Below are 12,524 nucleotides of genomic sequence, written 5' to 3' on the forward strand. Positions count from 1 at the left end.
GAGCGAATGTGTGTGTGCGTGTTTGTGTGGGGAATTCATTTGATGGCTGGTCCTTTACCTATGCAGCTCTGTATAATTATTTTGTAAATAATAATTAAAATTCTCAGATTGTTTTTTAAAGTATATATATATATGTAAATAAAACACATCTTTAAAATACTTGCTGTTTATTTAGCTATGCAACTTGAAATTTAGTAAGAGAAGGATCTGTTATCATAATCTCTGCGACGTTTATCTGTTTAATTTAGTAACCATACATTTATTTTTCCACCTTTCTTTCCAATAAAAGACAAGTCCTGTTCTGGAGGTCCTGCTACTATCCATATTATAGCCGATCCAAAACTTTCTGTGTTATGATGAGTTTTAAATTCCACCTTTAACCTTATGTAATGATACTTCCTTAAGAAAACAGCTTCAGACAATAAAGAAAGCGTTATAAGACATTACATTTGCAATAAATTTGACTCCATTTAACATACTCAACTTAACTTTTCATTGGTAAATGTTATCGGACAGTACAGAGCATCCGAAATAACCATGATAAAACCGGAATTAAGTTTTACAGTCCCAGATCTTCTTTCTTCACTTTGCAACCAAGCAGCGAATTTCCAACGTCCACACACTTTGTTGAATAGGGCGCTGCAAAATAAAATAACAAAATGCTGGGTCCTGAGCAGAAACTGATAAGAAAATAACATTTTAAAATGAGAGTTGTACATACCGTTGGTTGCTTGCAGCCATGTCAAAGCTTTCTGTGCAAGGAGACTCCACTCGTCCTCAGCGTCCATCTTCTCACCACGAAGCCAGATCAGAGCCAAAATGGTGGCCCACACTTCATCCTCCATCTAATTGAACAAACCAAAGAAAAGAGAGAGCAAGCAAGACACAGCAACAGATGTTAAATATGAAAGATTAAAAAATAAGAAGAATCTAGACAATTTCTAAAAATGTATTCGACACTTGTCCACATTAAAACACAACAACGACACAAACGCTTACAGTATATTCTGGGCATATATTTTTGAGATGGATTCCAATTTGACTCCTAACGCTTCTCCCTAACTCTGGACATTTAACCCAACTTCATTTTATTCTTCTTGATTATTTTCATGATTGTTGTTGTTATATGTATATATTCTTTTTACGATACCTTATTATTGCCCGTTGCCTCAGGCTTTGCTTTCCTCAGCTCATCAATTGTCTTTCCTAGTGCATCAGCCAGATGTGAATCTAACGCCCAGCAGCCAGAGGCTTTCTGCAGGGAGACCAACTGCAGCAAAAGGTCCTGGGGAGGCGGGTCAGAAATATCGTCCTCACCTAGGACAAACAAACAAACAAACAAATAAATAAAGAAATAACCAATCATCCCTTTGTTGATGGTGAGATTTATTTGACAGAATTCTCTGTTGCCTACCTGGACCACTGCCTGCATAATTTTGTTCTAAACATGAGAAGCAATTAGAAAAGAATGAAGACAAAAACAAAAGGAGGATAATATTACACAAAGGAAACAATTAGAAACAAGTGGATTTAACTTGCAACTACAAAAAAAACTTTACTATTTAAAACAACTACTACATAATCATCCCATAACTCTGCCTTTACAATATGTTAATCAGTTAATAAATTAACTCACCCAACTGATAAACTCTGACACTGATGATGAAGCATTAGATGGATTTGTGGAAGAGGAATGAACTGAAAATGTGATTGTATTGTTTTGTATTTCATGCGTTACAACTGAGCACTGTTGAGTTATTGTGAATGAGTTGAATAAAGTTTGACTTTTCAGACTGTTTTGTTTCACTTAACGCGCCTTTTGTATGATTATAGACTCGTTCATTAATATTGCACCTTATAGTACAAAAAATACGGCATTCAAATCTTGGTGTGCTCCACCAACCGAAGACAGAAAATTCATTGGTCCCAAGAGAAAATTTTGTGGCGTCACATTCTGTATGTCATAGTTTTTCCATGTCTTGTTTGTCCATGTCACCTAAAAGATGTGATGACAATTTTGGCAAGAAGGTCGTTTTAAATATTCTGCTACACTCAACCATAAGTCTTTGTCCACAATCAAATGCAGCCTTGAAATACAACTGAAGAGAGACAATTCATTGCTGTCCAAGAAGTTGTAATTAAATACTCAATTGAACCTATTCAGTGTTTCATTCTGTAGTTTTTCCATGTTGACTTATGGTGCAGACGGAGTTCTTGGCTTTGGACATCCCTTCGATACTGACTTGGATTTCATGCCAGCACCTACAGAACAAACCACCTTTGCTACACAAATAACTATCCAGAAGGAAATGTGTGGCACGTGTTGCAGATTTGAGTCAACATCCGTGTGTTGGATTTGAGAGCGATCTTTTGTGTTACTTCACTTTAAAGTAGGAATCTAAGACACACATGGCAGCGAAAGGCTCACTGGATTTCACAGTATGTTTGGTCAGATTAGTGAAGTGTGGAAACGTGCATCACTCCGCTTTTACTCACGAAGCATCCTATCTCCAGGATCTGAAGCCACCATGGGACTAGAGAGACACAGTCTCTGGTCTGGTATGGACCCCCCTTTAAAACAAAAGCAAAATCAAATAAACTCCAGTGGTACTTCAGCAGTCAAAAGCACATTGCTTTTAAAAATAAAAAAAAAATCATTTTCCTGAACAATCAACATAAAAGGACTTTAATTTTTTGAGAATATGTGCAATTGCATCTGCTACTATAAATTTGCTAGCGTCTTGTGTTTCGTAGGATTAACTGGGGATAAAAGTAGAAAAGTTAAAGGCTGAAGATCAACAGCTGGTAGGCTCCTTATTTTTTTTAACCGTTTAATAATTAAACATTTAAAATAATCTTTCTGTGGAACGTAAAGCTCTCAAGTTTCAAAGGGCCCACCTGCGGCTTATAGTGTTATAGGCTTATATGTGTATTTTTCTTAAATGTTATGAAAATTCAAGTTGTGTCTACAGTGTAAAATTTATGGTACTTTAAAGTAGGAATCTAAGAGACACATGGCAGCAAAAGGTCTTCTAGTGAAGCGTGGAAATGTGCATCACTCTACTTTTACTTACCGGTACCTTGCCAAGGTGATGCAGAACGAAGACACTTCCGAAACATCCTGCCGTACATCATCTGCCCTTTAAAAGAAAAGGTCAGCACATTACAGAAAGGATTTGAGAATGACACAAATATTTGTTTTCCCAGATTTTGCTGCTTCAGGTTCCTCACATGTCACGATGGTGTTCTGAAGAATAATTAGAAGAGCTGTGTGTGTGTGTGTGTGTGCGTGGAAAGTTTTAGTTCCAGTCAGCAATCTGCTCTGCAACGGTGTGAGTGAGCCCACATATTGTCAGTGTGCTCTCATCTACTCCTTTTCTGGATTAAGAAAATCAATGAACTGATAGGAACGCATCCTTCTCCTAAACACTAGGTGGCGATAAGCATCTTTTCAGCAGGTTAATACAGCCCCCTTTCTGGTTGACCTATGATGTCACATAATAAACACCTGTTTACAGGCCACAGACCCGCAGTTTCCAAAGGAATTATCTGGGTGTCTTAGTCGGATAAGGAGAACTCCAATATTAGTCGGAGTAACGCCTTTACACGTATTTCAGTTGTCCAGTTCTAGTGGGATTAAGGCAATAATTCATTTCTTTTCAAGTGTCCTGTCGACGTACGGCGTGACTACTCAATCTATTGCAATGATTCTGATTACATTCTGGACTATATCCAAGTGGAGGCAGCAGACATTGTGACAAAGATTTGTTTCATTCTCAGACCAGTTGTAAACACGCCTGGAATGTAGTTTTTGCTGGAATGACACTTACTTGGTGCTGAAATATTTCTCAGCAGCAACGGTCCTTGAATCACCTCACCAGCATCTTTATTGACACCAATGAAAGCAGTGAAGGAACTGCTCACTCCCGACTGGACGCTGACCTCCACCACCTCCTCTTTAACATTTTTATTCCCCGCCTCGCCCTCCATCTCCAGAGAGCGAATAAGAGTGCGAGCAGCCAACCTGTGGACCGTCAACCTGCACACACAAGACAAACGCACAGCAATTCCAGGGACCTCTAAAGCCCTCGGCGACGAGCTTCGATTATCATTCTAGCAAACTATTCTTTTGTCTCATTTAATGTTAATTCTTGTCCTCTTATCTTGGTTCTCCTACATGCTTACCTGTTGTCCTCTGTTGGTTTGAGACAGAAGTGGAGTTTATTCTGATAGGGCTGACCAGCCAGGCTGTAGTTCAATGTCACGTGGCCCTCTGCTGCTTTTGAGCTCTGCGGAATCCCCCCCATCCCAGAGTGGGTCATCCCATTTGCAGGGGCACAACTGTAGATATTAAAAGAATCCAAACCAGCACGTCTCTTACCAGCCCAGTGAGCCGAGCATAAACCAGCGACCGCTGACCCTGGAAAATTGAAGTGATTGGTGGAGAGAGAACGGCGGCAGAGACTTCCTTCGGCAAGTCCCACACAAGCGAGACGTTCATCACAGCCGGCTGAAGTGCAAATTTCAACGACTGCATCACCTGGTGAAGAAGAATTGGAAAGAGCTTGACATTTTATTTTCTTACATTTTTTCTATTGGAATCTCCTGTTAACTGCTGCTTTTCCTCAAAAGGTCTGACAGGAGCTGTACCGTCAGACTTTATCCTTTATCTCCATGGCTCCACCACATGGTCACTGTTGTTTATCGCTTAAATTATACCACATCATATTCCCACTTTCAAAAATTAGAATAAAAACATAAACTTTGCATGTATATAAACCTGTATACATTCCAACTTTTGTCACCATTTTGGGTTTTCCCAAATATTTCTACTTCTACCAAACAAATTCCTCTCTAAACTACAGTATAAGGACATTTAATCAGTTTAACTTTACTGATCATATTTGTTAGACTCACGTGAGTCTAGTATTTTATTTTATTTTTTTTTAACAGTTTTTACAGTTCACGGCACGTGGCTGTAATTCATTCTTGCAACGGATGTATCATCCATTCCTAAAGGTCTAATAAATAATATAACATGTTCGGGTTTTTGGATATTAAACTGCCCAACATGAATAAAGTGGATGAGAGCTTCTCCAAAATGTTAAACATTGTCATTACTGAAGGATATGGTTGCCTTACTTTGGGCTGCATCCTGTCGCTGCCTGTGATGAACTGGGCGTGTCCTCCTCCTTCCTTGGCCAGTCCATTAATGAGTGCAGAACTGGAGCCTTCCCCGATGCCAAAGGAGAAACACCTACAATGCACGAATAAGCATGAGGAGACACACGCTGCAGGTACCCTGTATTGGTTATTTATTTGTGGTTTTACCTGTGGGAGGCGGAATTCTTCTTCACCAGACTGATAACTTCTTTGGTGTTGCACACCTCTCCGTCAGTAAAGACAAAAACCTCAATAGGAGAGGATATAACAGCATGTTTTTAAAATGCAGGTTTTTAAAATGGCGCTGTCTCAGGCGGCAGCCAGTAGTAGCAGCTCCCTAAACTTAATTGTTCTTTTTAAACTTTCGTAGTGTTTTCTATACTTGTTTACATTCTTTTCTATTTGGATTTTCTTTCTTTCTTTCCATTTTCAACTGGAGTATTCAGACACCATGTTTTGGAGGCTCGAATACTTTTTTCTCTGTTTTGCGGTGCTTGGGTTATTCGCGGCCCCCATCAGCTGTGCCGAGAAGCGGAGCGGTATTGTCTATACACGCGACCAGCTGATGGCTCTAAGACCACCATCCTTTGTGGTCGGAGAGAAGCCCCAAATCCCTAAGGAGGTGAGGAGGAAACAACGAGGGACTAAGGCTGGAGTTAAACAGAGGATGAAGAGGCGACGTTTTAAACCCTGCGTCCCCGCGGTCATAACGGGGAATGTCAGGTCCCTGGCGAATAAGATGGACGAGCTGGAGGCGCTCACACGGACCCAGCGGGAGTACAGAGAGGCCAGTATCATGTGTTTCACGGAGACGTGGCTCCATGGACTGATACCGGACTCTAATGTGACGATCGCTGGTTTCACCACTGTGCGAGCGGACCGAGACACCACCGCGGCCGGTAAGAAGAAAGGAGGGGGACTGGCCGCGTTCGTTAGCAACAGGTGGTGCAGCCCGGAGCATATTCACGTCAAGGAGCGCGTGTGCAGTCCCGACGTGGAACTTATTGCTATCGGACTCCGTCCATACTATTTGCCACGGGAGTTTACTAACGTCATCGCCATCACCGTTTATATTCCTCCGACCGGTAAAGCGGACTCGGCCTGTGACGTCATCCACTCTGTCACGGCTGACCTGCAGACTAAACATCCCGGAGCCTTCATCCTCATCACAGGTGACTTCAATCATGCCTCCCTTAAGTCCACTCTCCCTACATTCCACCAGTATGTCCAGTGCAGCACAAGAGACAGGAAGACTTTGGATCTACTGTATGCTAATATCACCAATGCATACACCTCCACTGCACTCCCTCCGCTAGGCAAGTCTGACCACAATCTCGTGCTGCTCTCCCCATCATACACACCTGTGGTTCAGCAGCAACCAGTCACTGTGAGGACTGTTATGAAATGGTCTGATGGTGCTATGGACTGTCTGCGGGATGCCCTGGAGACCACCAACTGGTCTGCTCTCTGTGAACCACATGGTGAGGACCTGGATAGACTGACAGACTGTGTTTCCGACTACATCAAGTTCTGCACTGAGAACTCCGTCCCCACCAAGAAGGTACGCTGTTACCCAAACAACAAACCATGGGTGACAAGTGACCTGAAGGCCCTTTTGAATAAGAAGAAGAGGGCCTTCACTGCTGGGGACCCGGCTGAGCTCAGGAGTGTACAGAAGGAACTGAAACGCAGTCTGAAGGAGAGCAAGGACGCCTACAGGAAGAAGCTGGAGGAGAGACTGGAGAGGAACCAGACCAGGGATGTTTGGAGTGGGATGAGGACGATCACTGGCTTCCAGAAGAAAGGAATACGCTCAGCTGATGGGAACGTGGACCAAGCCAATGAGTTGAACCAGTTTTTCAACAGGTTTGACTCTAGCTCCCCCTCCCCCAGCTGTCCCAATATTCCTCTGGATAACAATGGGTCCCCTTCACACCTCCCAGAGCCCCTAACACCTCTGCCAACTTCTTCCCCCTCCCCCCTGCTGACACCCTACATGGATCCCAGCATGTCACCCATCCCCCCGACAGGACTATCCTTCACGTCTGGCCAGGTGAGGAGAGAGCTGGAGAGGCTCAACCAGAGAAAGGCTGCCGGACCGGACGGCATCAGCCCACGAGTGCTGAGGAACTGCTCCAGGCAGCTGTGTGGGATACTGCAGCACCTGTTCAACCAGAGCCTTCATCTTCAGAGGATCCCAGTGCTTTGGAAGACATCCTGCCTGGTCCCGGTGCCAAAGAAGACCCATCCTGTGGCACCGAGTGACTACAGGCCAATAGCACTGACCTCCCACATTATGAAGGTCATGGAGCGGCTGGTGCTGTCACACCTCAGACCTCTGGTGAGCCCCTTTCAGGACCCTCTGCAGTTTGCCTATCAGCCCAAGGTGGGGGTTGATGACGCAGTGATATACCTGCTGCAGAGGGCTTACTCCTCCTTGGACAGACCAAACACCACAGTGCAGGTCATGTTCTTCGACTTCTCTTCTGCCTTCAATACCATCCAGCCAAGACTGCTGAGGGCGAAGTTGGAGAAGATGCAGATGGATGCTCCCCTTGTTTCTTGGATCGAGGACTACCTGACAGGTCGGCCACAGTTTGTGAGACTGCGGAGCTGTGTGTCCGACCCCCTGATGAGCAACACAGGAGCTCCTCAAGGAACTGTGCTCTCCCCATTCCTGTTCACCACCTACACAGCCGACTTCCAGTACCACTCTGAGACATGTCATCTCCAGAAGTACTCGGATGACACAGTCATAGTCAGGTGTGTGGAGAATGGACAGGAGGATGAATACAGGGACCTTGTGGAGAGTTTTGTCAGGTGGAGCAGGGAGAACCTTCTGCAGCTCAACGTGACCAAGACGAAGGAGATGGTGGTGGATTTCAGAAAAAGCAAGTCCCCACCCTCCCCAGTCTGCATCAGTGGGAAGGACGTGGAAATAGTCCCATCTTACAGGTTCCTGGGTGTTCAGCTGGACAATAAACTGGAGTGGTCCACAAACACCGATGCTGTCTACAAGAAGGCCATGAGCAGACTCTATTTCCTCAGGAGACTCAGGTCCTTCAGTGTTTGCAGCAGGATGCTCCACATGTTCTACCAGTCTGTCATGGCTAGCACCATCTTCTTTGCTGCAGTGTGCTGGGGTGCAGGCATTAAAGCAAAGGATGCCAACAGACTCAACAAACTCATTAAAAAGGCAGGGTCTGTTGTTGGCTGTAGACTGGCAAACTTGGACGAGGTGGTGAGGGACAGGATGGTGTTGAAACTGCGGACAATCATGGACAGTCCCTCCCACCCCCTCCATAACACAGTGGACAAACTGAGGAGCAGCTTCAGCAACAGACTCCTGCAGCCTCGCTGCTCCAAGGAACGGTACAGGAAGTCATTCCTGCCGTCCGCCATTAAACTGTACAATTCACTCAAACCAACTCAACAATAATTGTGTAATGTTTATGTTGTAATTTTATTTCTAATTTATTCTATATTTATGTATATATGCTTATAATGCTTATAATATGTATATATTATATTATGTATATATCATATATATGCTTATAATATATGCTGTATATATGCTTATAACATTCTAATCTATCTGTATTTATTTTTTTCTGTCTCTTTACTCTGCATTCGCTGCTACTATAATTCAATTTCCCCACGGGGATGAATAAAGTCCATCTTAATCTTAATCTTAATGTGAATAACAGCTAGAGCCATAGAACCTGTGTTCAAGGTCGATCAGATGACTTTCAATGCAGCATAGAGCACATTAAAAAAATCAACATATCTTTCATTCAATTAAAAACTCCAGGACACTGTAAACAACAGCCAGCTGCAAACAATATCATGTTATACCAACCTCAACAGGAGGCTGTTTCAGTCTCATCTCTAAGAAGCCTAATTTAGTCTCACTGTCCTTTCTTTTATTCAGACCTTTATAACCAGTTAATGTACCAGTACATGTTTCAGTTCATTTGGGGTTTTGGGTGAGACAGTTCAAAGACAGAAGACACATGTGTGTTTGTGTGAAGGGAGTTCTATTACTTGTCGAGGTTGATTCGGAATGCAGGTCTGACTGAAAATATGTTGGAGGGGCCTCAGGATCTCCGTTCCTCCCAAATTCGCATCGATCGTCTTAACCTTCTTCAACGCCTCGTCCATGGTCTTCTGGGTGTACTCCACACTTTTACTGCAATGGATGGATGGACAGATAGACTTCATACAGCAACATACTTAAATTTAAAGGGTAAAAATTGTATTTTCACTGCACTGCCCAGGTCCACATGAATATGTCCACCTTAAGCTTTGACACAAGACAACTTCTTCCATTATTTGGAAAGTCTGGTTCACTCTGAGGTGCCACCAACAACCAACTAGTGTGTTAGAAAACAGGCTGCATGATTTGGTCTGTGTTAATGGCCTGTGTCTCATGAGCAGCTGTCCAGCTGTCTTCCAACACTTTTAATGTACTTTAAGCATGCTATGACCAACAAGCTGATTTGAAACAATACAGAATTCATGAAACGCAAACACAGTCCACTAAAACACAGCTAGGGTTGGGATTGTAAACTTTGTTAGTCAGTGTGTGGATTGGACTTTCCAGCTACTTTACAAACTTTAATCAATGCACAGTGCGACTTACGGGAAGATGTGTTCAAAGCTGGAGCCAAAAGTGTAAATGTTGAAATAGCAGCCCATTGGTAAGCTCTTCAACAGTAGCAGCAGAGTATCCTAAAAGCAGGGGGGAAGGGGACAGCATCAAGGCCATGCTGTGACTGATAAATGTTCAGAGCGTTACTGAGAAAGACGACATATGATGAGTACCCTGGCACTAGCAATGCAAGTCTCGTTCGTCTTGGAGCTGTTCAGAGGTGAACTCATACTTCCAGAGCAATCCATTAAGAACACAAACTCTCCACATGAGGCAAATGAAGACATCACAGCCTTGGGGAACTCAGGATAGAGACTCAGCATCACTACTGGGTCAGCCATCAGGGATGCTAACACACAGTGGACAGACAGACACGGGTCAGGGTTCAAACACACACAAGTGTCTCTGCATAAGGGACTTGTTGACAAACTCACGAGGCTTGGCAGAGTTCCTCCCTGCTTCCACCAATGCAGTGGGCTGGTGAGCATCTTGGTAATAAATCAGCAGCTCCACATCGCGGTCAAATTTATGTCCAGGTGCCAACTTGACCTGTGGTTATTTAAGCGTTCTCATTAATAGAGATGTAATGAAAATAAGAGCCACATGCAGCAGCAGCATGCCAGCGGCATACGTACCGTGGTCTGGGTTTTCTCTGTGTTAAGATACTGGAGAGGGTCCAGGGAACAATTGGACTCCACTTTAGAGACAGGATGAGTAGAGGACACTCGGACACACAGAGACAGGGTGTAGGGCACCTCAGAGGCTGGAACACTGCTCACCTGGACACTGGAGAATTTGCTACCTATAAACAACAAAAACATACGTTTATCTGGATATAAAAATACATTTTTCAACTTCATGTGCAGACAAATTCTATATAACAGTAATTGTTGAACCTAATAAAAAGGCAGAAAAGGGCAGAGGATGTGAAATAACTCACAACCTGACACCAGTAAAAGGATCAATACATTAATTAAACAAATAGCACTGACTGAGCAAAGATATCCACTAAAAGGTGATATTAATAATTAGATTTGGAACTGATATCGCATAATTTACTGTAAATTTAGTTTTTTTATGTAGATGAGTGTGTTTCTATACCGTGTGGAATGTACGGTTAACATTCAAATGAAAAACTGTTTATAGAAATAACCATCAAAGAGAAAGTGTTTATTGTGCTCTATCCTGACCTCTTGTGGCCATTTGTAGTACTGCATCTGAAAAGCCCAAGAGGCAATATTGTACCTTCCGAATAATTAATAGTGAAAAGCCATTCCCCTGATGTTCTTTATATCACTGCGCCATATTTTAGTATTTCCTATCTACATATAAACTTGATCTGTAAGAAACATGTCACCCATCATATAACAGGAAATCAGATGTTGCAATGTTGTTATTGTAAACATTTTTAGCCATTTAAAGCATAAGAGGATTTTGTACAGGATGTAATGTAACATACATTTTAAAGTAATAAATAAACTGAATAGATAGCTAGATAGATACTTTACTAATCCTGCAACTAATAGGTGTAGTGTTTTATTTTAGAATGATCTGTAGGAATCTTTTACATTTTTCCTACCCTCAGGTTGGTAGCGGGGATTCAGTACAGCAGGCAGGCAAAACCTCAGCCCGTCATCGGCCTCCACGGCCAGTTCAATAACATATTCCAGCCGGATGGAGGCACTTTGTCCTGGAGGAAGACTGCCTACTCTCAAGGAAAATATATCTGGAGTCTCATCACTCTCTTCCAGCAGGAAGGCCTGCTGACCCGAGCTCAGAGCATCATCGTACTCTTCATGAGCCTGGAGAGAAAGAAGACAAAAGTTGTTTTTTTATGTCGCATCTCGCTGGAATGATTGACCAGCTCACCTGTTGCTTTTCCTTGACTTCAGCTACAATCTCTTTCTGTCCAACGGTGGCACTGAAGTGACAGACGGCAGCATCTCCAGGAAGAGGAAAGACAAAAACGGCCTCGACGGCTTTGTCTTCACTGTTCTCGTAGTTTAGAGTGGAAACCACGGAGGCAACATGATCTCGGACCTCCACGTCCACCCCCACACTCTTCAGCGGAACTAAAAGAAAAACCAAAAACATTGATTTTTGTTTTAACTTTCTATGGTTTTTCTTTCTTACCTGGTTCCTTATTGATGGTGACGAGACCACAGCAAGACATTTTTGGGTCTGGAAAACAAAATTATGCCAAGTTTGGATGAAGGTTGCTGACAAACTATAAAGTAAAATTAGTAATCTTACTGAAACTGCATCTGAGAATCATTAGAAAGTACTTCATAATATGTGTGGTGGTAGAATTCTCCAATGTACTGATCAGATCAATGCCACTTTGATCAGGAAGTTATGGCAAAAACATAAAAATCAAAAAACGGCATTATCAACTTGGATGCCAAAAAAGACACATTACAGAAAATACAGTGGTTAAAGTCAGGCTGTGGAATTAAGGGACTTTTAATTTCCCAGTTGCGCAGTCATGTTTACCTTCTGTGGGCCTATATTCCGCGGAAGCGCTCGCCCTGCTACACGACAGCTGCGAGTCAAAACCCGCACACAAAACACAAATTCGGGGCAAAGTTTCCTACCGTTGACGGTGAATGGTAAGTCTCTGGGGTACCTTTGCGGGAACTTGCAGGATTGTGTCGCCAACGCCTCCTGGTCCAGGAATCACGCTACTTATGGACACGCCCACATATTAGGT

The 12,524-nt window shown here is 43.1% G+C and overlaps 1 protein-coding gene across 3 annotated transcripts; it reads right to left on the reverse strand.

The window, feature by feature from the left end:
- Positions 1-150: 150 nt before the first annotated feature.
- LOC101079863 (von Willebrand factor A domain-containing protein 5A-like) lies at positions 151-12,524 on the reverse strand. 3 transcript variants are annotated; one of them, XM_029843402.1, is made up of 20 exons: positions 12,409-12,524; positions 11,948-11,995; positions 11,684-11,886; positions 11,394-11,616; positions 10,450-10,616; positions 10,249-10,363; positions 9,988-10,163; positions 9,806-9,894; positions 9,208-9,352; positions 5,332-5,411; positions 5,143-5,257; positions 4,382-4,540; positions 4,186-4,289; positions 3,831-4,039; positions 3,075-3,140; positions 2,497-2,571; positions 1,415-1,441; positions 1,169-1,317; positions 722-845; positions 151-639 (listed from the first exon to the last, which is right to left on the reverse strand). In XM_029843402.1, exons 2-20 carry the CDS (start codon positions 11,985-11,987, stop codon positions 560-562), a joined length of 2,346 nt encoding a protein of 781 aa, XP_029699262.1. In that variant the 5' UTR covers positions 11,988-11,995; positions 12,409-12,524; the 3' UTR covers positions 151-559. The 3 variants fall into 3 exon arrangements, with proteins under 3 accessions (XP_029699262.1, XP_029699261.1, XP_029699263.1); XM_029843401.1 differs by having other exon boundaries at positions 1,151-1,317; positions 12,409-12,523; XM_029843403.1 differs by lacking the exon at positions 1,415-1,441 and having other exon boundaries at positions 1,151-1,317; positions 12,409-12,523.

This window comes from Takifugu rubripes, chromosome 11, assembly GCF_901000725.2.
Source record: "Takifugu rubripes chromosome 11, fTakRub1.2, whole genome shotgun sequence".
Lineage (NCBI taxonomy): Eukaryota > Metazoa > Chordata > Actinopteri > Tetraodontiformes > Tetraodontidae > Takifugu > Takifugu rubripes.

Bases quoted from the DNA above. Each gene is read 5' to 3' on its own strand.
- LOC101079863 (XM_029843401.1), bottom strand. From the start codon at position 11,987: ATGTCTTGCTGTGGTCTCGTCACCATCAATAAGGAACCAG. The intron at 11,617-11,683 runs GTGAGCTGGTCA...CTTTCTCTCCAG, and splicing joins AAGTCAAGGAAAAGCAACAG to GCTCATGAAGAGTACGATGA. The intron at 3,141-3,830 runs GTAAGTGTCATT...TTTCTTTTAAAG, and splicing joins GAGAAATATTTCAGCACCAA to GGCAGATGATGTACGGCAGG.